Raw genomic sequence first — 20,467 nt, 5'->3', positions numbered from 1 at the left:
ATCACTGCAGATGGTCACTGCAGCCATGAAATTAAAAGACACTTGCTCCTTGGAAGAAAAGTTATGACCAACCTAGACAGCATATTAAAAAGCAGAGGCATTACTTTGCCAACTAAGGTCCATCTAGTCAAAGCTACGGTTTTTCCAGTAGTCATGTATGAATGTGAGAGTTGGGCTATAAAGAAAGCTGAGCACCAAAGAACTGATGCTTTTGAACTGTGGTGTTGGAGAAGACTCTTGAGAGTCCCGTTGACTGCAAGAAGATCAAACCAGTCAGTCCTAAAGGAAATCAGTCCTCAATGTTTATTGGAAGGACTGATGCTGAAGCTGAAACTCAAATACTTTGACCACCTGATGTGAAAAACTCACTCATTGGAAAAGACCCTGATGCTGGCAAAGACTGAAGGCAGGAGGAGAAGGGGATGACAGAGGAGGAGACGGTTGGATCGCATCACTGACTTAATGACATGAGTTTGAGCAAGCTCCGGGGGTTGGTGATGGACAGGGAGGCCTGGCACACTGCAGTCCATGGGGTCGCAAAGAGTCAGACATGACTAAGCGACTAAACTGATATAAAAAGATGCATGACCTCAATCATAATTAAGGACATCCAAGATGAGGCTTTTTCCCCTTCTTCCCATCTGACTGACAAACATTAAAATGATAATAATCATTCTTAGTTGGAGGGTCCACATGATCATGTTAAGAGTGTTTAAATTGGTGTAACTTTTGCCAATACCTGCTATGGTAAGGCTATATTTTGGTGACCCCCCCTGACCCCAAAAAAGGACATCTCTGGGTGCTCACAGCCTGTGGAGTCCCCATACATTGAGAGGCTGGGCTTGGTCACGTCATGACCAGCTCTGACCACTGGGGCACTGGCAAATGTGATACGGCAGAGGGCTGTAAGAAACTGCAAGTGAGGCTGTGGCTCCTGGAGTAGTCCTTCCTGGAGCCTGTCTCCCATGGCACCAGGCGCCCAAGAAGCTCCATGGAAAGGCCCCAGGAGGAGGTCCTTGGCAACAGCTCTAGCTCAGCTCCCAGCCAGCCTCCGGATGACACCAGCCATTCAGGTGGCACCTGCGCTCAGAGAGCTCTCCATCAGGCTTCGGATGACAGTCACCACCTCAGAGTCCCAGCTGAGTACATGTGGAGTCAAGAGCCGCCCCACCCACCACTGGACTGTGAGATATAACTGAGTGCTGTTGTTAAGGCTACCAAATCTTGGGGTAGTTTGTTACAACAGTACAAATTAAACAGGGGAAAAAGTTGGTTACAAATAGTACTCAGTAAACAAAATAAGAATTCTTATTCTTTGATTCTGTTCTTCTACTTCCAGGAATCTATTTCACAGAAACACTCTACAAGTGTGAAAAACAGCTAGCTATACTTCAATAATCACTGTATCATTATTTATAATAACAAAGTATTATGAAATAACCATGAATTACTAGAGCATTAAAAAGAGTAAGTAGGATTGTATCTGTGGATACTAATAAATATTCAAACTATATACTGTTAAGTTAAACAGTATATAAATATTCACTCACTGTTTACTTAAGAGCAATAAATCAATCAATTCCTCGATCAGTGATGAGTGAGTGAGCAGGTGGGGAAGGCAGGCAGGAGGACAGGCAGGGCCAAGGCTGCTCTCAGGGCTTCTGGGTCTTCGAGGAGGCTCTTGTATCTACCACCCACCACGTTCCAAGCCAACCACAGGAGCGGCAGCAGCAGCAGCAACAGGCGTGATGTCCACTGATGTTGGTCATTAAATAAAAAATTCGAGCCCCACCAAGTTCACTGACAGAATATTGTGAACTGAGGAATGGAAAACTTTACTGTAACAGGGGTAGGGCTGTAAGAAAATCTGTTTCCTGTGGGCTTTCTGTTTACTTGCTTTAACTCGGTACTAAATATGTCAGTAGTGGAAGATAGCAGGTAAGCTGAAATACATGGGGGAAATGCGAAACAGGGCTCCCGCCCAGCCACTGTATCATTTACACAGTGGATGAAAACACTCTACAGAGCTACCTGGTACCTAGAGCAAGGTAATCCACAGTCATCTCCTCTTCACCACCACACTTATTTTCATTAAAAAAATATAGGCATAAGGAGACAAAAGAAATAGAACTCATGCTGTCAAATATAGCATAATAGGATATTGGAATAGTTTTCCATAACTTTGAAACCGGATTCCAAAACATAATTATTTTTCCATGTTATTGTCATATTTTCAGAGTCTAAAGGTATTATACAACCACCAATAGCACCAACAACACATTCTTTCTAGCATTTCATACCACTAAGGAAAACAGTTAACTCCAACATTCACAAAGCTCTTGAATTTCTGAGCTTATGGATTTATTGCATGTTTTGAAAAATCTATACCTGAAATAAGCAGCTCAAACTTTTTGAAATGAAAAACTATAGATTATCTTGTTTTGTGTAACGGGTATATAAAATACATATGAAATAGAATTTCATTTAATTAAATGGTAATGTGCCCAACATTTAAAATTTTGAGATTCTTTTTTTATTTTTCATTCCTCCATGCTGCTGCTGCTGCTGCTAAGTCGCTTCAGTCGTGTCCGACTCTGTGCGACCCCAGAGACACCAGCCCACCAGGCTCCCCCGTCCCTGGGATTCTCCAGGCAAGAACACTGGAGTGGGTTGCCATTTCATTCCTCCATAATACTTGTCAAAACCAAGGCTTTAGGGCTTTATGCTTATCTCTACTTAAAACAATGTTATCAAAAAATTCATGTAAAAGCACTATTATTTAAGGGATCCCAGAATAAATACTTCCATAAAAATGTCATTCACTACTTTTTTTGTATGTATTTCAGAAATAGTCATACCATGCCTCAATTTCACAGGACTCTGCTGCATTAGGAAGAGTGTCAACAGCACATAGAGCTTGTGTGCCAGTGGAGAAGCTAGAGAGGGCGGAGGCTGACAGAGCTGCGGTCTCAGGCTGAGTGACCGCTGGGGACTGACACACACAAGAGAAAAGCCCAGCCTGGGTGTCTGCTCATGTCAGTGAGAGCTCTCGGGGATCTCGTCCGTCCTACAGTGGTTGATGCCATTTCTCTGCTTGGTTCTCCAAGATTACACCCAGTAACAGTGCTCTGCCCAGCTCCAGACACACAGCCTACCCCTCACTGCCTCGACATCTACAGTGAACTCTGGTTTCCTCTCTGTCTTGTTCATTCCCAGGTGTCCACACCACAGGCAGTGACAGCCACCCTCACCTCCCTCTGTCACCTGACTGCCCACCTCTCAGTCACCATCGCTTGGTTCTTCTCCCTTAACCCCACATTCAACATTCAATCCATCAGCACGTCCTGCTGTTTCTACCCTCCCCCACACACACATATACTGAGTGGTTCCATTCTCTCTCCCTGCTGGTCTCACCCCAACTCCTCACCTCTCTGAGGACTCTGACAGTGGTCTCCCCAACTTGACCCTCACTTCTCTCCAATGCATTCTCCATAAATGTCCAGATAGTTACTCATTTATTTTTAACAACAACAACAACAAAAACCCAGTCACCTCACTTCCTGCGTAAAAACCCCAAACTCGTCAGCACATGCAGGAAGTGGAAAGGCTCTGGACCTGGGGGCCTGGAGGTTCTCAGCATGGCCCTCGGCTCTTTGTGCCCAGGAGCCTCCACCCCCGACGCACACCAGCCTCACTGCTACCTCAGCGCCCCTCACCTGCCCCTCGCTCGTGTCCCCAGAGACCCTGCCCGCCCTCCCTCCCAAGGAGAGGCCCCTCCTCCCACGACTGCCACCGCCCCCCACCCACTGCCACGCCCTTGTTCTTTGTGTCCTTTCTTCCTGGCTGTTTCCTTTCTTCTGTCAAAAACCATCTTTAGTCACATATACGTGGTTTACCTTACTTTTTATCTGTTGTTTGTAGCCCGTCAGCTCCACAAGGGCCTGTCTGGTTTACCAACTTAGCACCCAGCCCATGCCTTAAGACAAGCCTGATGCCGACTCGGGGCAGCATCAAGAGCACCTCTGCTTACGATACGTACCAGTCACTCTTCTAAGGCCTGTACTTATGTGCATTCTCAGCTCCTCTTCATGACCCCTTATTATCCTAATTTCCAGATGAAGAAACCGAGGCACAGAGATGCTAAGTACTTTCCTCACAGCTGGAAATTTAGTAGGCTGTGGAGTGGGGCTCCAGTACGTCTCGAATGGGTCAGTGAGTCAGTCGCAGGATGGCAGAATGCCCTCTGGACCAACCCTGCGCAGAGGGCCCTTGGCATTTACCTTTCCTCATCCCTCCAAAGGGGTCCTTGTTGGGCTCGTAGGGCATCCTGCCCATCACGTCTGGCATGCTCATGCCCTGCTGGTACGGGGTGCTTGGAGTCATGGAGTTGCGTTTGGGGAACGATGACTCACTTGCGTCTGAGAATGGGTCGTGCACACTGACAGTGCTGCTTCTGATGAGATGAGAGACATGAAAGCTTAACCACAGAGCGTTAGTCACCTGCAAACGCTGATCCAGAAAATAAGCCAACCTTGAAATCTGTGTACATGGGAAAACCATCCAAAGTAAATTATATGACTGAAACGAGTGGCAGTCAATATTTAAAAACTCACTAGAGAACACCATTTTCTCTCTCTCTAAAGTCTGCTCCAGAAAACTAAAAGACAGACAAATCTAACTTTGTATGGCTCACAGAGATCTTTTAACATACCTTCCACCTTGCATTGGGGTCATCTGTCCATGAGGGGTGGAGGCTGGAGTAGGCGGCTTCAGGTCACCTGGAACCTCTGCCATCGAATTACTGCCAGTTGACTGGGGGGTCTGTGGACCTTGCAAGGATCCTGAGTTAGCTGATAGTAGTGATACCAAGAAAAAATGGGGAGAAAACTAGAGGTTATCAAGTGAGCTCATCCTTGATAGTTATTTTTTTTAAAAGGGAAAGAAAAATAGGATACCATCTCATGTAGAGAGAGTAACAATATCCATTGCTGGTAACAATACAGCAAAATTAACTGCTCTTACATTGTTTATGGTGAAAATCAGTAAAAGCTTTTTTTCCCAAACTATTTGGAAATGCACTTCAGATATGAGCTGTAAAATACTGGGTAAATGCTTTCCTGGGTATTTATCCCAAGAAAATCATCTATTATAAAGAAGGTTTTAGACAGAAAACTTATTTTAGTGTTGTTTATAATGGAGATAATCTGAATGTCTAAGAATAAGGAAAAATGGGACAAAAAGTTTGTTTTATCAATTTGATGGACTATTGTGCTGTTTTAGAAAAACATAAAAATTATCAAGGTCTTAGGCAATGAGAAATGTTTAAGTTGTAAAGAAACGGTACAAATTAATAATGAGCTTTGTATCATTTTCCCACATCTGCATGTGTCTATGCTGTCATTAACAGTAGTTTTTGGAGCTATGAAATAATTTGTTATTTACACAACACAAGTCGTATTGGTTTAGAATTCTTTAATGTTATGGCAGAAACTGAAGAGGAACTAAAAAACTTGATGCAAGTGAGAGGACAGTGAAAAAGTTGGCTTAAAGCTCAACATTCAGAAAACTAAGATCATGGCATCCGGTCCCATCACTTCATGGCAAATAGATGGGGAAACAGTGGAAACAGTGGCTGACTTTATTGTTTTGGGCTCCAAAATCACTGCAGATGGTGATTGTAGCCATGAAATTAAAAGACGCTTACTCCTTGGAAACAAAGTTATGACCAACCTAGATAGCATATTCAAAAGCAGAGACATTACTTTGCCAACAAAGGTCCGTCTGGCCAAGGCTATGGTTTTTCCAGTGGTCATGTATGGATGTGAGAGTTAGACTGTGAAGAAAGCTGAGTGCCAAAGAATTGATGCTTTTGAACTGTGGTGTTGGAGAAGACTCTTGAGAGTCCCCTGGACTGCAAGGAGATCCAACCAGTCCATTCTAAAGGAGATCAGCCCTGAGTGTTCATCGGAAGGACTGATGCTGAAGCTAAAACTCCAGTACTTTGGCCACCTCATGCGAAGAGTTGACTCATCGGGAAAGACCCTGATGCTGGGAGGGACTGGGGGCAGGAGGAGAAGGGGATGACAGGGGATGAGATGGCTGGATGGCATCACCGACTTGAGGGACATGAGTTTGGGTAAATTCCGGGAGTTGGTGATGGACAGGGAGGCCTGGCGTGCTACGATTCACGGGGTCTCAAAGAGTCGGACACGATTGAGCAACTGAACTGAACTGAATGTCATTATCAGAGTAATAAGACTTGGCTTTAACTATAATTACACTATAATAACCGAGCCCAGAATTGAACAGATCTTTTTAAAACTTAAGTAGGATTCATGTAAAAAATTAATCCCACCTTAAAACATAATATTTTAAGGGCTCTTGCTTTATCACTGATCATAGTCCTTAGCATGTTAGGTGTTAGATAGGTATTGGTTTCAGTCATTAATTAAACAAATAGTAATTGAATGAATATTGTGTGCTGTTTCCTACCACTGGAATTTATCAAATTGACAGAAAAAGATAAGAATTTCTGCCCACATACATACATACAATACTTTCAGAATTCTAACAAATAGGATTGCTGGTTGCTTATAAACAATAATTTGCATATATTATTATCTACAGTTAACGAACTGTACAATTACCACACTTTACTTTAGGGGAAACTGAGTTACACAAACCCGGGAGATCACAGAGTACGCTATGAGTGAGTAAGAAATGGGGTCTATCACTTCTACTCAGAGAGCCTCAGCTGACCCAACATGTCTGCGCGGTCGGGGCCTGGTTGGGAATGAATACTGAGGACTGGCCAACAGAGGGTGCTTTCCATAACACCTGCCCTGGGTGCATAGGACTAGAGTGAATCAGGGAAGACTAGCTTTAACTATAGATACCTTCTTAGATGTAGATACCTTAAAATAAAAACTTACCAACTCATGCTTCTAAACCAGACCAGAGTTTTACCAAATTCAGTTTATTGTATTTGTATACCAAGTATGCATTTCCAGAGTTTCACCAAAAAATGCATATTTAAAAAGTAGATATAATGAAAGAAACAAGTAAGAGTCTTTTACAAATATATAAGGATAACCCTACAGACATGACTGCCCCACAGAACTGGCAGGGGAAATAACTGATTTCTTAAACTCAAGAAGCAGACTGTGCAGAAGCCAGCACAGCTTTCTTGGAACACGGCTCACAAGACCGTGAGTTCAGAATGGCCCTTATTTACAAGTATTCACATTTACAGCTAATAAAAAAAAAAAAAAAAAAAAAAAGGAAATATTCTTCCCTGTTGCCAGCGTGTTTTCCTTTCCTTTCAGGGAAAAAAAAAAAAAAAAAAATGAATGCAACCTCTGGAAGCTGCTAACAGAGGAGGCTGGCTCTCTAGGATATCCCTACCTTTTGCCAGAAGCTACAAATGTATACTGGAAAGTAAACAATGGAAAGGTTACTGAAGGTTAAGTACATTCACACACTTCAGACAGAACGGCCAGACTCCTAGCTGGGAAGATAATTTACACAGCATGGACCTGGTGCCCTAGTTCTGGCTGGGGTTGCAGGAAGGAGGGTAGGGAGATGAGGCATAGCTGATAGTCCCAGGTCTACGGCAACCAGAGGTCACCCAGAGGGCACCTCTGTTTATAACCTGAGCCCTTTTTCATTTATCTTCCACTGAGGATTCCCTAGTTGGATCCATGACAGGCTCTGTGACATCACCTGTCAGCTAATAATAGAAATTCAGTCAGCCACCTGCCAGCAAAGATGGATGGGTTTTTGGTTACAGACTTACTAATTGTAAGTGGAGCTTCCTCCCACCACCCGCCACCCATTCCTCCCAGCCGGGTCCCCTCCCTACCCTGCCCCTACCCCACTCTAGCTTACAGGCAGCGAAGGCCCTGGACCCCTGTGGCTGTTCATTAGATCTTCACTAACTTTTACAGTCAGTTATAACAAGAGCCCCGCCAGGACTTCAGAGATGCACCCGCACCCCCAGGCCCTGCTCAGGTTTCATTTAGGAGCCTTCCTTTGGTCGAATTGCTCTAGAACCCAAAGACACAACCTGGATCTCTGGGGTGAGAAGCCACACAGTCACTCGACAGTGAAGATCAGGGTGAAGGCTCCAGGGCTAAGGGGCAACACCTTTCAGAGGCTGTTGAATTTCAAAGAGCTGACTGAATTTCAAATCTTATCAGCCGTGTCACATCTGAACTGGAACACAGGGGGATGACCTTAAGTCATTAGCATCTAGGATTTAAGCTGGTTCAGAATGAACATTCGAAAAAAGAATCTAGAATGTTTCTGAGGAATCTTTTAGTTGTTTGCCTGGATGTATCGGTAAGGAATAAGCTACAGTTAGGTTCTTATGAGAAAAAACCTGACTCAAAGAACACAAATTTTGGCTGAAAATCGATTAAAATTTTTTGTAGTATATAAGGCCCTGACATGGCAAAGGTTTGGGAATAATTTGTTTCCCTTCTCTGACAATAAAAATGTTTCAGAAACATTTTCCTTAATAATAGGTCTGGAATGCTGGAGGCAATGCCTGGCTTTTGGTTGAGAGGCTGGCGTTACTCACTGCCCCACGGCCTGGTCCATGTTTCTGTCCTCTTGCTGAGCGGTGTGCACAACACGTGAGCCAGGCAGACTGGCCCCGTGCACCCTGCACTATGCCCTCCAGGCTGTGCACTGGCTGAACGGCTAAATTCAGGAAGCTTTCCTCCCGCTTCTTGTTTCACAGACTCGGGCTCCATTTGGACTACTGAGAAGAATGTATTATCAGAGGTGCGCCTGCAATCCGAGCTCTTTTGTGCAGTTAAAACGATAATGTTGCCATAAAAATGATAGTTTAAAATAAAGAGGGGGGAGAGGAAAGAGCTGACTGTTCAGAGCACAGGCCCTGTACTTTCTGAAGTGTCTATACCTCAGCAGGATTTCTTGTACTGAAGCTGATGCACACTGGGAGAGCTATTCTCCATACAGAAGTACAGACCATTCAGTGACATGAGTTCTTTCCTGGCAAATAAAATATACCTTTAGATCTTTGCAGACATCACCACTTTGGTCCCTACACCCTACTGGGTTTTTATTTTGGAAAAATAGTTTCAGAGCTGTTCAGAGGCAGCTTGTTTTACTCTGTGAACTGAATGTAATGTTGTGAGATTTTCGAAATTAGATTTCACAGTTTTTAAAGTCCACCATAACTGGCAAAGGCTGTGGATCTTTAAGGATGGGGTGAGAGAGAGGAACTTCTCTACTTGTATTTAGAACCAACAGATCTATATTGAGGTGTGCTCATTACACATGTACCTTGGGCCTTAAAAGTATTTATTTGAGATCTCTTATTAGATATTAGCATTACCCTCCAGATATCAGCTAGAGCAAGTAATTAAAAGAGAAACAACGCCTTTCTTTGGCTCACAGGTACCACTTTCTGTGTGAACAGTTTACCTATTACAGCACTGCTTTAAGCACAAAGTGTGGTAGGTAACCTGGCTCTCTAATTCTAGAGCCAGATGTCTGGGATCAAAGCCTGGTTCTCCCCCTCATTAGCAACAATGGGCCAGTCTGCTGAGATTATATGTGCCTTGGTTTTCTCAGGGGTTTTAGAACAGTATCTGTATCACAGGGCTCATATGAAGATTAAACGGGAAAGCCCTGGCACACTCTTAAGTGCTCAAGAAATATTGGCTATGATCATTTGACTGCATAACAGTGTTGGGGGATGTGGCAGGTACAATCAGCCACTTCATATGCAGGACAGTGTGAGCAAGTGTGACCAACACAGGGCTTGGACACAGCCAGAAACAGACCACAGAATGATCAAACTTAACTTGAGTGAGGTCACCCAGAACTAAGGATGATTCAAATCTCTTCTCATCTTCAATATTGGATTTATCAGAATACAGTGATTCAGTAATTTCAAATCTGAAATGCTAACAGAACAGAAGCCATCACGAGAGCCGAAAGGATGGCAGGGTGTCTAACAGCTGAGTGGAGAGACAGTAGAGAAGGCAGGTACCATTTGTATGATTTTGCTTCTGTGAATTCAAGTGAATCACCATTATTCCCAAGCAGTATTTGCTCAGATTCCTGACCTCTAGCTCAAAGCTAATTTGGACTCCACTTTTGCAGAAACAGGGCTATACAGATCTTTATCATGAAAGTTTGCTGAATTCCCTACAAGCAAAAACTTGCTTGGCAGGGAACATTAAATATGAGGTCCAAATTTCATTTTGCTGTGTACAAATCTAAGTATCTCCGACAGAGGCAGAGCTGGTGGAAGCTGGCTGTTAAATCTGCAGGGTGCATTTCCAGTATGAGCACAGGTTAATGGGAAGACATTTTGATAGTTAGATGGGATATTTAAAAATAACTGTATAAGGAATTAAGGTATACAACTCAGAACCTGAAGTCTACTTTGACTAGAAAAGGTAAAGCAAAAGATCGGCACCTTCAAAGTGCAGAGCAGAAACACAATATCCCCAGTTCATTCTTCCTTCCCTTAGGGACCCCGTTAGGGTCCAGTTAAACGAACAAGAGAAGACAGGATGCCCCTTCCCCTCTCTCGGACCCCAGTGTGTCCTGTTTGCTCTGCTGAGTGGCCATCTCACAGCCCGGGAGGGGCTCCCGGCTGCAGCGCCCCCACTTACCAGGAGATGGCGGCTGGAGCTTGGGCTGCTTCTTGGTGTCGCCTGTGCTGAAGACTTCCGGCGGGGGCTCCTCCCCACGCTCGATCTTGCACTCAAAGGCAAACAGGTACTGAATATACTGCTTTTTCAGGGAGCTTGCTGCACTGCTCGAAGTGCCAACATTTAGGTTGGTTGCCAGCTCACGCCACTTCTTGTTTTTATTAACCTAGCAGAAAAAAAAAAGGCAGGATCACTGGTTTGCAGCAGAGTGGCTTGTTTAAAGCCAGGAAACAAAAAAGAGCACTTAATATCTTGGTTTACTTTTTTTTTTTCATTTGCCTCTTTTAACTAATGCTCATTACTCCCACTCAGTAGTGCATAGACAGCATTTACAGTTATAAAACCATTAAGGAACCTGCTGATAGCTACATAAAAAGCATTGCTCGTGGAGATTCTTCTGCCCGGTGCGTCTTCTAATGCCTCAAGAGTCTGCCAGAGTGGGTGCTGCTCGGAGCCGGTGATTTATCTGAGCAAAGGCGCTCTTGCTCACCCCCATCTCACTCTTATTTTTTTAAAAAAAGGGTGTCTAAAAACTAATTTAAAAAGCAGTAACAGAATTATTTTGCAATTTAAGTATTTGAGCCTTAGTAAGAAAAACAATGTCTCCTTCCAACAGCCACAGGCTTCCAGAAAGATGAGCCTATAATTTCTGTTCATGTCCAGTCTTTCATGTGAGGCTTTCTTGTATTGTTGGGTGAAGGAGGCCCCAACCAAATGAGCCCAATCTAACAGTCCAGCGGAAGTCATCAACCCTGTCTGAGCTGTGGAGCCACCAGCTAGCTGACATGGCAGCACCAGTGGGCTTGGGAAGGGGCACATAGGACCATCCAGCGTTCCCACTTACACTCAGCCTGGAGGGAATACAACTGCAAAAAGAGAAGAAAGGAAAGGAATCCTCAAATGTTATATAAGATTTGAGGAATTGGTTTAACTTTTTGATTGATTCCCAACGGGAACATGTCACACGAGGCTGACACACGAAGGAAACATGAAGGCCTGCAAATGCTTGGGGAATATTTTGCCTTTAAATGTGTCCTGTGTTAAGTAGCATGGGTTAAAGGGACAGTGAGTTTGAATGAAATGTTCAATTTTTGGATTCAAACTTCCTCACAAAGCTCTTTATGTCCATTTACTTAGTATTAAATGGTGCATGAGAAACCAGAGAATACTCTCGGGAATGCTTAGTGCCATTTTTGGTACTGAATGCCAGGCTGCAACGGGCAGGCCTGTGACTGCTTCTGAAACAGCAGGCAGAGTGCTGGCTGGGACACCCTGAAAAGCAAGGCTTTTAGCTGATTCCTCTGGGGCTGCAGCACCTGTTCGAACCACATCTGATGGGGTGTGAGTGACAATGCAGCCAAGGCCTCACTGCTGGGAATCTCTACGACATTCAAGCAACTTCGTCAGCCAAGCCAGCAGCATCTTGCTCACAGACCAAACCTGGGAGTCCACTTGGCTGAGTGAGGTGTCCTGAGGTTCCTTGCTTCTGTGAGCTGGGTGAAAGCCTTCGCTGGCCACCACCCACACCTGGTCACACCTGGTCTGCATCCTGTGATCCCATCTGATTACGCCGTCTGGAGTCAAGCTCTAATTGCTTCACTTGGAGGCCTCAGTCTCGGGTGGGAGGAGGCTCCTCAGAGAGGGCTGAGAACAAAAGCCTCTCCTGCACGCCCCTGCAGCCCGGAGACCAGGGTGGGTCCTCAGTGATACCTGCGCATCAGCTGACCTACCTTTGGATAGGGAGGCCCGGAACACCTGAGGCCTGGAGCAGCTCCTTTCACTGGTCTGGGAGGGAGCTCAGGAACTGACAGGTTTTAAATGCTCCCAGGTGCTGCTATGAACAGCTAGGTCGGAGAACCAAGGGCAGATAAAGGGCATGTGCTTCGCAATCAAACAAACCTGGCCCTACCACCTACCCTGAGAATCCCTGGGCCACAACATTCTTGTACAGTTGGCCTTCCCTGTTCCCTGGTTCTGCATTTGTGAATTCAACCAATTGTGAATTGAAAGTATTGAAAAAGAAAAAGAAAAGCAACCCCCACTCTGCCCAAAAGAAAGTTCCAAGAAGCAACACTTGAACTTGTACCAGCAACTATTTACATAGCATTACACTGTATTGGGTATAAGTAACTGAGAGATATCTTTAGTATATGGGAGGTGGTGTGTAGGTTCCAGAAATAAAGAGGCTTGAGCTCACAGGGTTTCAGTATTTGTGGGGATCCTGGAACCAGTGTTCTGTGGACCCCAGGGGACGACTGTACTTCAATCTGTTACATCTCTTCTTCAGGGCTGATGACTCTGCATTCCATGGGTGTTGAGAGAGAAGTGACAAGAAAAAGGACGGTGCCCAGGATGCAGCAGGCACTCACCCCTGAGGGCCCTTTTCTCCTTTCTACTTCGGGATCAGATCAGATCAGATCAGTCACGTCCGACTCTTTGCGACCCCATGAATCACAGCACGCCAGGCCTCCTTGTCCATCACCAACTCCCGGAGTTCACTGAGACTCATGTTCATCGAGTCAGTGATGCCATCCAGCCATCTCATCCTCTGTCGTCCCCTTCTCCTCTTGCCCCCAATCCCTCCGAGCATCAGACTCTTTTCCAATGAGTCAACTCTTCACATGAGGTGGCCAAAGTACTGGAGTTTCAGCTTTAGCATCATTCCTTCCAAAGAAATCCCAGGGCTGATCTCCTTCAAAATGGACTGGTTGGATCTCCTTGCAGCCCAAGGGACTCTCAAGAGTCTTCTCCAACACCACACTTCAAAAGCATCAATTCTTCAGCACTCAGCTTTCTTCACAGTCCAACTCTCACATCCATACATGACCACAGGAAAAACCATAGCCTTGACTAGACGAACCTTTGTTGGCATAGTAATGTCTCTGCTTTTGAATATGCTATCTAGGTTGGACATAACTATCCTTCCAAGGAGTAAGCGTCTTTTAATTTCATGGCTGCAGTCACCATCCGCAGTGATTTTGGAGCCCCCAAAAATAAAGTCTGACACTGTTTCCACATCTATTTCCCATGAAGTGGTGGGACCGGATGCCACGATCTTCGTTTTCTGAATGTTGAGCTTTAAGCCAACTTTTTCACTCTCCACTTTCACTTTCATCAAGAGGCTTTTGAGTTCCTCTTTACTTTCTGCCATAAGGGTGGTGTCGTCTGCATATCTGAGGTTATTGATATTTCTCCTGGCAATCTTGATTCCATCTTGTGTTTCTTCCAGTCCAGCATTTCTCATGATGTAGTCTGCTTATAAGTTAAATAAGCAGGGTGACAATATACAGCCTTGACGTACTCCTTTTCCTATTTGGAACCAGTCTGTTGTTTCATGCCCAGTTCTAACTGTTGCTTCCTGACCTGCATACAAATTTCTCAAGAGGCAGATCAGGTGGTCTGGTATTCCCATCTCTTTCAGAATTTTCCACAGTATATTGTGATCCACACAGTCAAGGCTTTGGCATAGTCAATAAAGCCGAAACAGATGTTTTTCTGGAACTCTCTTGCTTTTTCCATGATCCAGTGGATGTTGGCAATTTGATCTCTGGTTCCTCTACCTTTTCTAAAACCAGCTTGAACAACAGGAAGTTCACGGTTCACATATTGCTGAAGCCTGGCTTGGAGAATTTTGAGCATTACTTTACTAGCGTGTGAGATGAGTACAATTGTGTGGTAATTTGAGCATTCTTTGGCATTGCCTTTCTTTGGGATTGGAATAAAAACTGACCTTTTCCAGTCCTGTGGCCACTGCTGAGTTTTCCAAATTTGCTGGCATATTGAGTGTAGCACTTTCACAGCATCATCTTTCAGATTTGAAATAGCTCAACTGGAATTCCATCACCTCCACTAGCTTTGTTCGTAGTAATGCTTTCTAAGGCCCACTTGACTTCATATTCCAGGATGTCTGGCTCTAGGTCAGTGATCACACCATCGTGATTATCTGGGTTGTGAAGATTTTTGTACAGTTCTTCTGTGTATTCTTGCCATCTCTTCTTATTATCTTCTGCTTCTGTTAGGTCCATACCATTTCTGTCCTTTATCGAGCCCATCTTTGCATGAAATGTTCCTTTGGTATCTCTGATTTTCTTAGAGAGATCTCGTCTTTCCTGTTCTGTTGTTTTCCTCTATTTCTTTGCATTGATCGCTGAAGAAGGCTTTCATATCTCTTCTTGCTATTCTTTGGAACTCTGCATTCAGATGTTTATATCTTTCCTTTTCTCCTTTGCTTTTCGCTTCTCTTTTTTTCACAGGTATTTGTAAGGCCTCCCCAGACAGCCATTTTCCTTTTTTGCATTTCTTTTCCATGGGGATGGTCTTGATCCCTGTCTCCTGTACAATGTCACGAACTTCATTCCATAGTTCATCAGGCACTCTATCTATCAGATCTAGGCCCTTAAATCTATTTCTCACTTCCACTGTATAATCATAAGGGATTTGATTTAGGTCATACCTGAATGGTCTAGTGGTTTTCCCTACTTTGGGATATTGGACACACAAACCCGCCCCAGTGCTAAAAACAGGGCTGTGACGAGGGAAACAAGAATGTGGCCCCTAGGGTAAAGAATGAAGGGTCAAGTGCAGGGGAGGCATCTGCACAACCCCAAAAGGAGTGCCTCTGGGCATTCTGCACCTGGGTGCCCCCAGCCATGGGAAAGGACAGCACTGCCCCTCCTGTCACCCAGGTACAGTGGACATGGTCATAGAAGGATGCCAGTTTTCTTGTTAACTTGCTCTGGATAGAGGGAAACAGCGAATTTGATTTATATCTGATCTAGACATTTAGTCATTTGCAAAACATTTCTGTTTACCATGAAATTCTAACACAGATTCCACAGAATTTGAGAGCTGTTAGGGACCCTGAAGCAAAAACCTAGCTCAAATGTCTCATTTTACAGTTGAGGATTGAGTCCATATAAATGACCTACTGAGGTCACTCTGCGAATGGGTGGCAGATCGGGTTCCCTGACCCCAGTGCCGCCCCCGCCCCCCACCTGCCACACGTGAACATGGATCCAGTAAAATGACCTTCCCAGAGGCTCAGCTTTTTCTTTGTGAGAAAAAAAAAAAATTCAAGTTTGCATATTTAAAGCTCATCCATAACATCTTCTCATTCAGCTGTTCTCACCTGTGCCAAACCTCCGATCTCTTTGACGCAGACATAGAGTCGGAACAGGTCCAACGGCTTCTTGCCCACTGCAGGCAGACTTGAGACCGGGGAGCCCCTCTCCTCCATGAAGGTGAGGTAGCGGTCCACCCACAGCTTCCTCTCTGGCTCATTCCCCAGCTCATACACCTTTGTGATCTTCTCCCCAGTGGTGGTGGATGAGCTGGACTTCTAGAGCCCAGGGCAGCATTTGGAGATGGGGCATAAGCGGGCCGAGGGAAATGGAAGAAGGTGAGAAAAAAAGTAATGAGCTACCAAATACAAGAAGAGAAGAAATTTTAAAACTACTGCTATCACACAACAATCAGGAATGAAGGCTACTAGTTCAGGCACAAAGTATACATTTTCTCAATTAAGAATTAACTTTGGCTTTAACTAAAGGGCCCAAACTCCCCCTTTTATATACTTGAAAAACAAAACAGAACAAAAATCTTTTTTACTTTATCAATATAAGCATTGAATCCCAGAAGGCAAGACTCCAATGACCCCTCATGTAATTTTTTCTTTTTTTTTAAAAAAGGGTGCAAGTTCATTGAATGGCCACAATGAGTTTATAGTTTCAACTGTAATATTATAGAGCCCCCCTCCTCATTACATAGACGCCTACATTTCCTTGTCAAAACATGAATGACCAATGTATAGCTTTATTAAAACTAAATCATATGGAGGTAGAGCACATACGTGATGTGTGTTGAAAAATACAAGGTAGGTCACATGTCATCGGACCCAGCGGGGTGTGTGCTTTACATGTGAGAGCCTTCTAAATTAATGGCCAGTTACTAGCATTCTCTCAGAATGATCTGCTTTCCTGACTTAAGATTTCTTGAACTTTTCTGTCAAGGTAATTTTAATAGATTTCTTATGCGACCATGTGTTCATCACAAACACATGCGCTATTTCATACTCCCAGCTTATTTATGAACGTTTACTTTTATGCGCCCATTTGGTTTATACTGATGTTCTAATTCTTGGTCTTTCATTTTTCTAATTTTATATTTGATACTAAAATGTCAGAAGTGGCTGTTTCTGCACACCTGAAGCTCACCCTCTGGATTATGTGATCTGGGAAGGTAATACTTTTTGTTCTAAACAGCCCAACTGTATATTCTCCCTTTCTTTTATGTCTCTGTATTTGTAACAATATTTGTATACCTGTAATATCTGCAACTGTGGGATTCTTGTGCAAAATCACTTGTAAATTCTCAATTAAATATTTCCTTGGAATAATAATATATTTCATTTAGTCATGTTTATTTACTAGCTTATCATTTGCAATGTATAGTATTATGTTAGATGAAGTTTTTTTTAACTCTTTTTCGTTATATTTAGCTCAACATAATTTTAAACATGTGACCTGAAATGGGGATGGTGAGTTAAATAACATAACTGTCATTAAGGTTTGATGCTACCTTGTTTAGCAAAGTGATTCCCAATAAAACTAGGGCCTGAGAAAGGATGCTTGAAAATGAAACTAATCAAGCTGATGGGTGGCAGAGGTCCTTCCAATTAACATGTAATTTCCCAAGCTATTTTTGCTAAAATTTTAAGCCTTCAGCTTTAGAATTATTGAAACATAAAATCTTTATATAAGACATATAAAAATGGGTGATACAGCTGATATAAATAAAAACTGTAGAGTGGCAGGATTAAAAAAAAAAAAACTGTGACCTTTTACAATTTATATTGATGAAGCTAAAGAGCAAGTCACCTAACAGTTACTTTAGATAAGAACTTAAAATGTATATACATATTCTTATATATGTCTTATAAATTCATGTATATACCAGAAATATGGAACACATTCCATATCCAAATAAGTTTGTACATTTTATCATATTCTTATATCCAAGGAGTCTCTGACTAGGGAAAGAAACTGTTCTAACACATCTTATACCACATTCTCATCCTGGGAACATTTCAGAAACTTTGTCATCATTAATGAGGTAGTTATTAACAAGAGGTTTCTAAATCCTAGTGCTGAAAACCTTTTTGTCTTTATTGGGAGGCACATTGAAAAAATGGACCCAATCTTTTAAAAAAATAAAAATCTGAAATAAGAATCAGAGGAAAAAAGCACTATCACATAAAATCAATTAATATAACAACAAACCACCACCACCATGAACCTCCCCCTTTTATTTCATCTGTGAAAAATTGAGAGGTAAAAATTTGAGATTCAATTTAAGAATAAGAGATATAAAATCAATCATTTCAATTTACAATTACTCTAAGCGCTCCACCAACATCCTGAATATAAGAACCAACTGCTATTTCTGGCCTGGTCCTCTCTAAACCCCAAATGTGGAAGGGCTCCAGGAGAACAGTTCATCATGACCCAAGCAATGAGACTATGGTGTTTGTTCCTATTTATGAAAGGACTGTATTCTCATAAACTGAAATGGGTCTAAAGGAATGATTCACTTAGTTTGACTATCCATAGTTTACCTTTTCTTACCATTCTTTGTTAAATGAACTTAAGTTTAACTTCTATATATCTCAATTTGTTCTCATAAAATGAGAAAACCTTAATGAAGATAATTGCTTTTAATAGTTTTATTTTTCATAGTTTTTGATCTTTAAAAATGCACTTTATGGTGCCGTAAGGTAGGAAAAGGCATCTTTATGAAAAGAAAGTGGTCAAGCCTCAGTTATGTGTCAGGTCCTAGAAGAGGCCTCCTCTGAGGCCAGCTCCCTGGTCTGAATCATCACAAGTTTTATTTGTCCTTAGTGGCACCTGGCCTCACAGGGCATCGAGGTGTGTGTCCTGCGTGGGATTAGCTGTCTGCCTTCCACTCTTCTGACCAGACCTTACGTTCCACAGGGCAGGACCTGTGTTGACTTTGAATCACCGACAGTGACAGCACACTGAAGGTCCTCAGTAGGTATTTATTCCCTAAGTGAATCAAATGAATGAGAAAGGTCTGAGAAGTCTGGCACCATCCAAGTAAGAATTAACAGCTGATTAAAACAGTCTATAAATAGGCTTTCAGTGAGCAAGGTGCTAAGTGAACGTGGACACAGTCTAATAAGACTGAAAGCTGAGAAGGGACTGGCGGACAAGTAACATCTCCATTCCCAGTCTCCAGGTGACACCCCAGCCCATTCCCAAAGTTAGTATCTGGGTGTCCAAACAGAGAAAAATAATATTAAGAAAAACAAAAGCCCTAGGAAGTAAAGACTATACACTTTATCACTGATTAGGCTCAACATGCACTTTTTTTGTTCTCAGACATTAGTTTTGACGTGACCTTTGGATAAATGTCATTTACATTCTACTCATCAACAATGGGCAAAAGAAAAAAAAAAAAAAACTAGCCCTGCAGGAAGATAGTTAACTTTTCCAGGCCACTAGAACACCTCATTTTGCTTTGATACTGTAAAAATTGTATCTTACTCATGAAACACTGTCTTGGAGGCAAGAAAAAGAAATGGAGATTGCTGAAAAATTACAGCAAGACATTATTATGATGCCACAAAAGTTTTCCTTGCATATAACTTAATTAAGTCTATAAGTAGACGTTTCCTCAAATCTCTGAGGCAGATTTACATTTCAGCAGTCTTTACCATATGCCTGGTAATATGTGTATATGCATGTGTATGTGCAAATGTTTATTTTTATTGTAGAATGTTTTGTAACAAAACTGTTGGTCCACGGCACACTGTCAAAGCATAGAACATCTTTGTTATTTAGTTCATTTCAGGTCTGTTATTAGACAAGCTTTATTAGGAACACTGTGAGGAGCAATTTTAAGTACAATTTAAAGTTGCATCTCAGAAAGAGAAGTTAAATACTCTTCAACATGTATCTGCAGTGATTTGACAGTAGAGATAATCTGAGGTCCTTCATAACAATCTCCTTTTGTTCCCTTCTTGAATGAGCATTTCATTTGAGCGTGGAGTTGTTTTCTCAATACAAAGCAATCTCTTAACACCTTCCACTACCTCAAATCACATCCTCCCTTGTTCTCTTTTTCTATGACTGGAGCCAGAAGTATGATTGTAAATTTTTAAGTAAAAAGCGGTTATTTACAGGGAGCGATAATGTATGTAGAACTATATAGAAAAAAGAGGACAGTAATATGTGATTTTTAAGTATGATTATGTTACAGTTAGAAAATTAAATCAATAATTCAGTTTATTTTTCTTTCTCATATTTAAGTAGAAGGAAGGGTTTTGATAATAGCTTCCTATGGACTTAACTGGATACAGATAATGCGACAATAATTTAAAATATAATAAATATCTCAATCATTATTATCCAGATATCAGCAAGATGGAAATTTTAAACACGTAGTATGGGTCTATTAGAAGTCTTTAAGAAAAATCTTTTTTTTCTCCACTCATGTTTTATTGGTCATCTCTTATTTTCTAACATCAGTTCCCTACCCTACTTGAAATCCCTTCCTCTCTCTCTGAATTTCTCCCCTCTTTCCATTAGCATACTTAATGCTAAATTCCTGTCCATTTTATCTTAAGGTTTTAAAGATATTTTCAACCTCCGAAATTTTCCCCTCTGAGCCAATAAACAAATGTTTTTGAAAAGTTATACATAAGGTTCTATTTGTTGACTTGAGAATATTACTGATTCAAAAATGTTTTTTCTTTA

General features: G+C 42.4%; 1 protein-coding gene across 3 annotated transcripts in view; it reads right to left on the bottom strand.

Annotated features, from left to right (window-relative positions):
- ARID1B (AT-rich interaction domain 1B) overlaps positions 1-20,467 on the bottom strand; it is a 435,546-nt gene that overhangs the window by 17,210 nt on the left and 397,869 nt on the right. For all 3 annotated transcript variants that reach the window (XM_055536066.1, XM_055536065.1, XM_055536067.1), the window contains 4 exons: positions 15,823-16,032; positions 10,656-10,860; positions 4,712-4,850; positions 4,281-4,453 (listed from right to left, as the gene is read on the bottom strand). In XM_055536066.1, coding sequence (XP_055392041.1) covers positions 4,281-4,453; positions 4,712-4,850; positions 10,656-10,860; positions 15,823-16,032 — 727 coding nt within the window. The remainder of the gene's footprint in view (positions 1-4,280; positions 4,454-4,711; positions 4,851-10,655; positions 10,861-15,822; positions 16,033-20,467) is intronic.

This window comes from Bubalus kerabau, chromosome 9 (assembly GCF_029407905.1).
Source record: "Bubalus kerabau isolate K-KA32 ecotype Philippines breed swamp buffalo chromosome 9, PCC_UOA_SB_1v2, whole genome shotgun sequence".
In the NCBI taxonomy this organism is placed as follows: Eukaryota; Metazoa; Chordata; class Mammalia; order Artiodactyla; family Bovidae; genus Bubalus; species Bubalus kerabau.
Note: the sequence above shows the minus strand (reverse complement) of the source record. Positions and strands in the feature narration are given on the sequence as shown.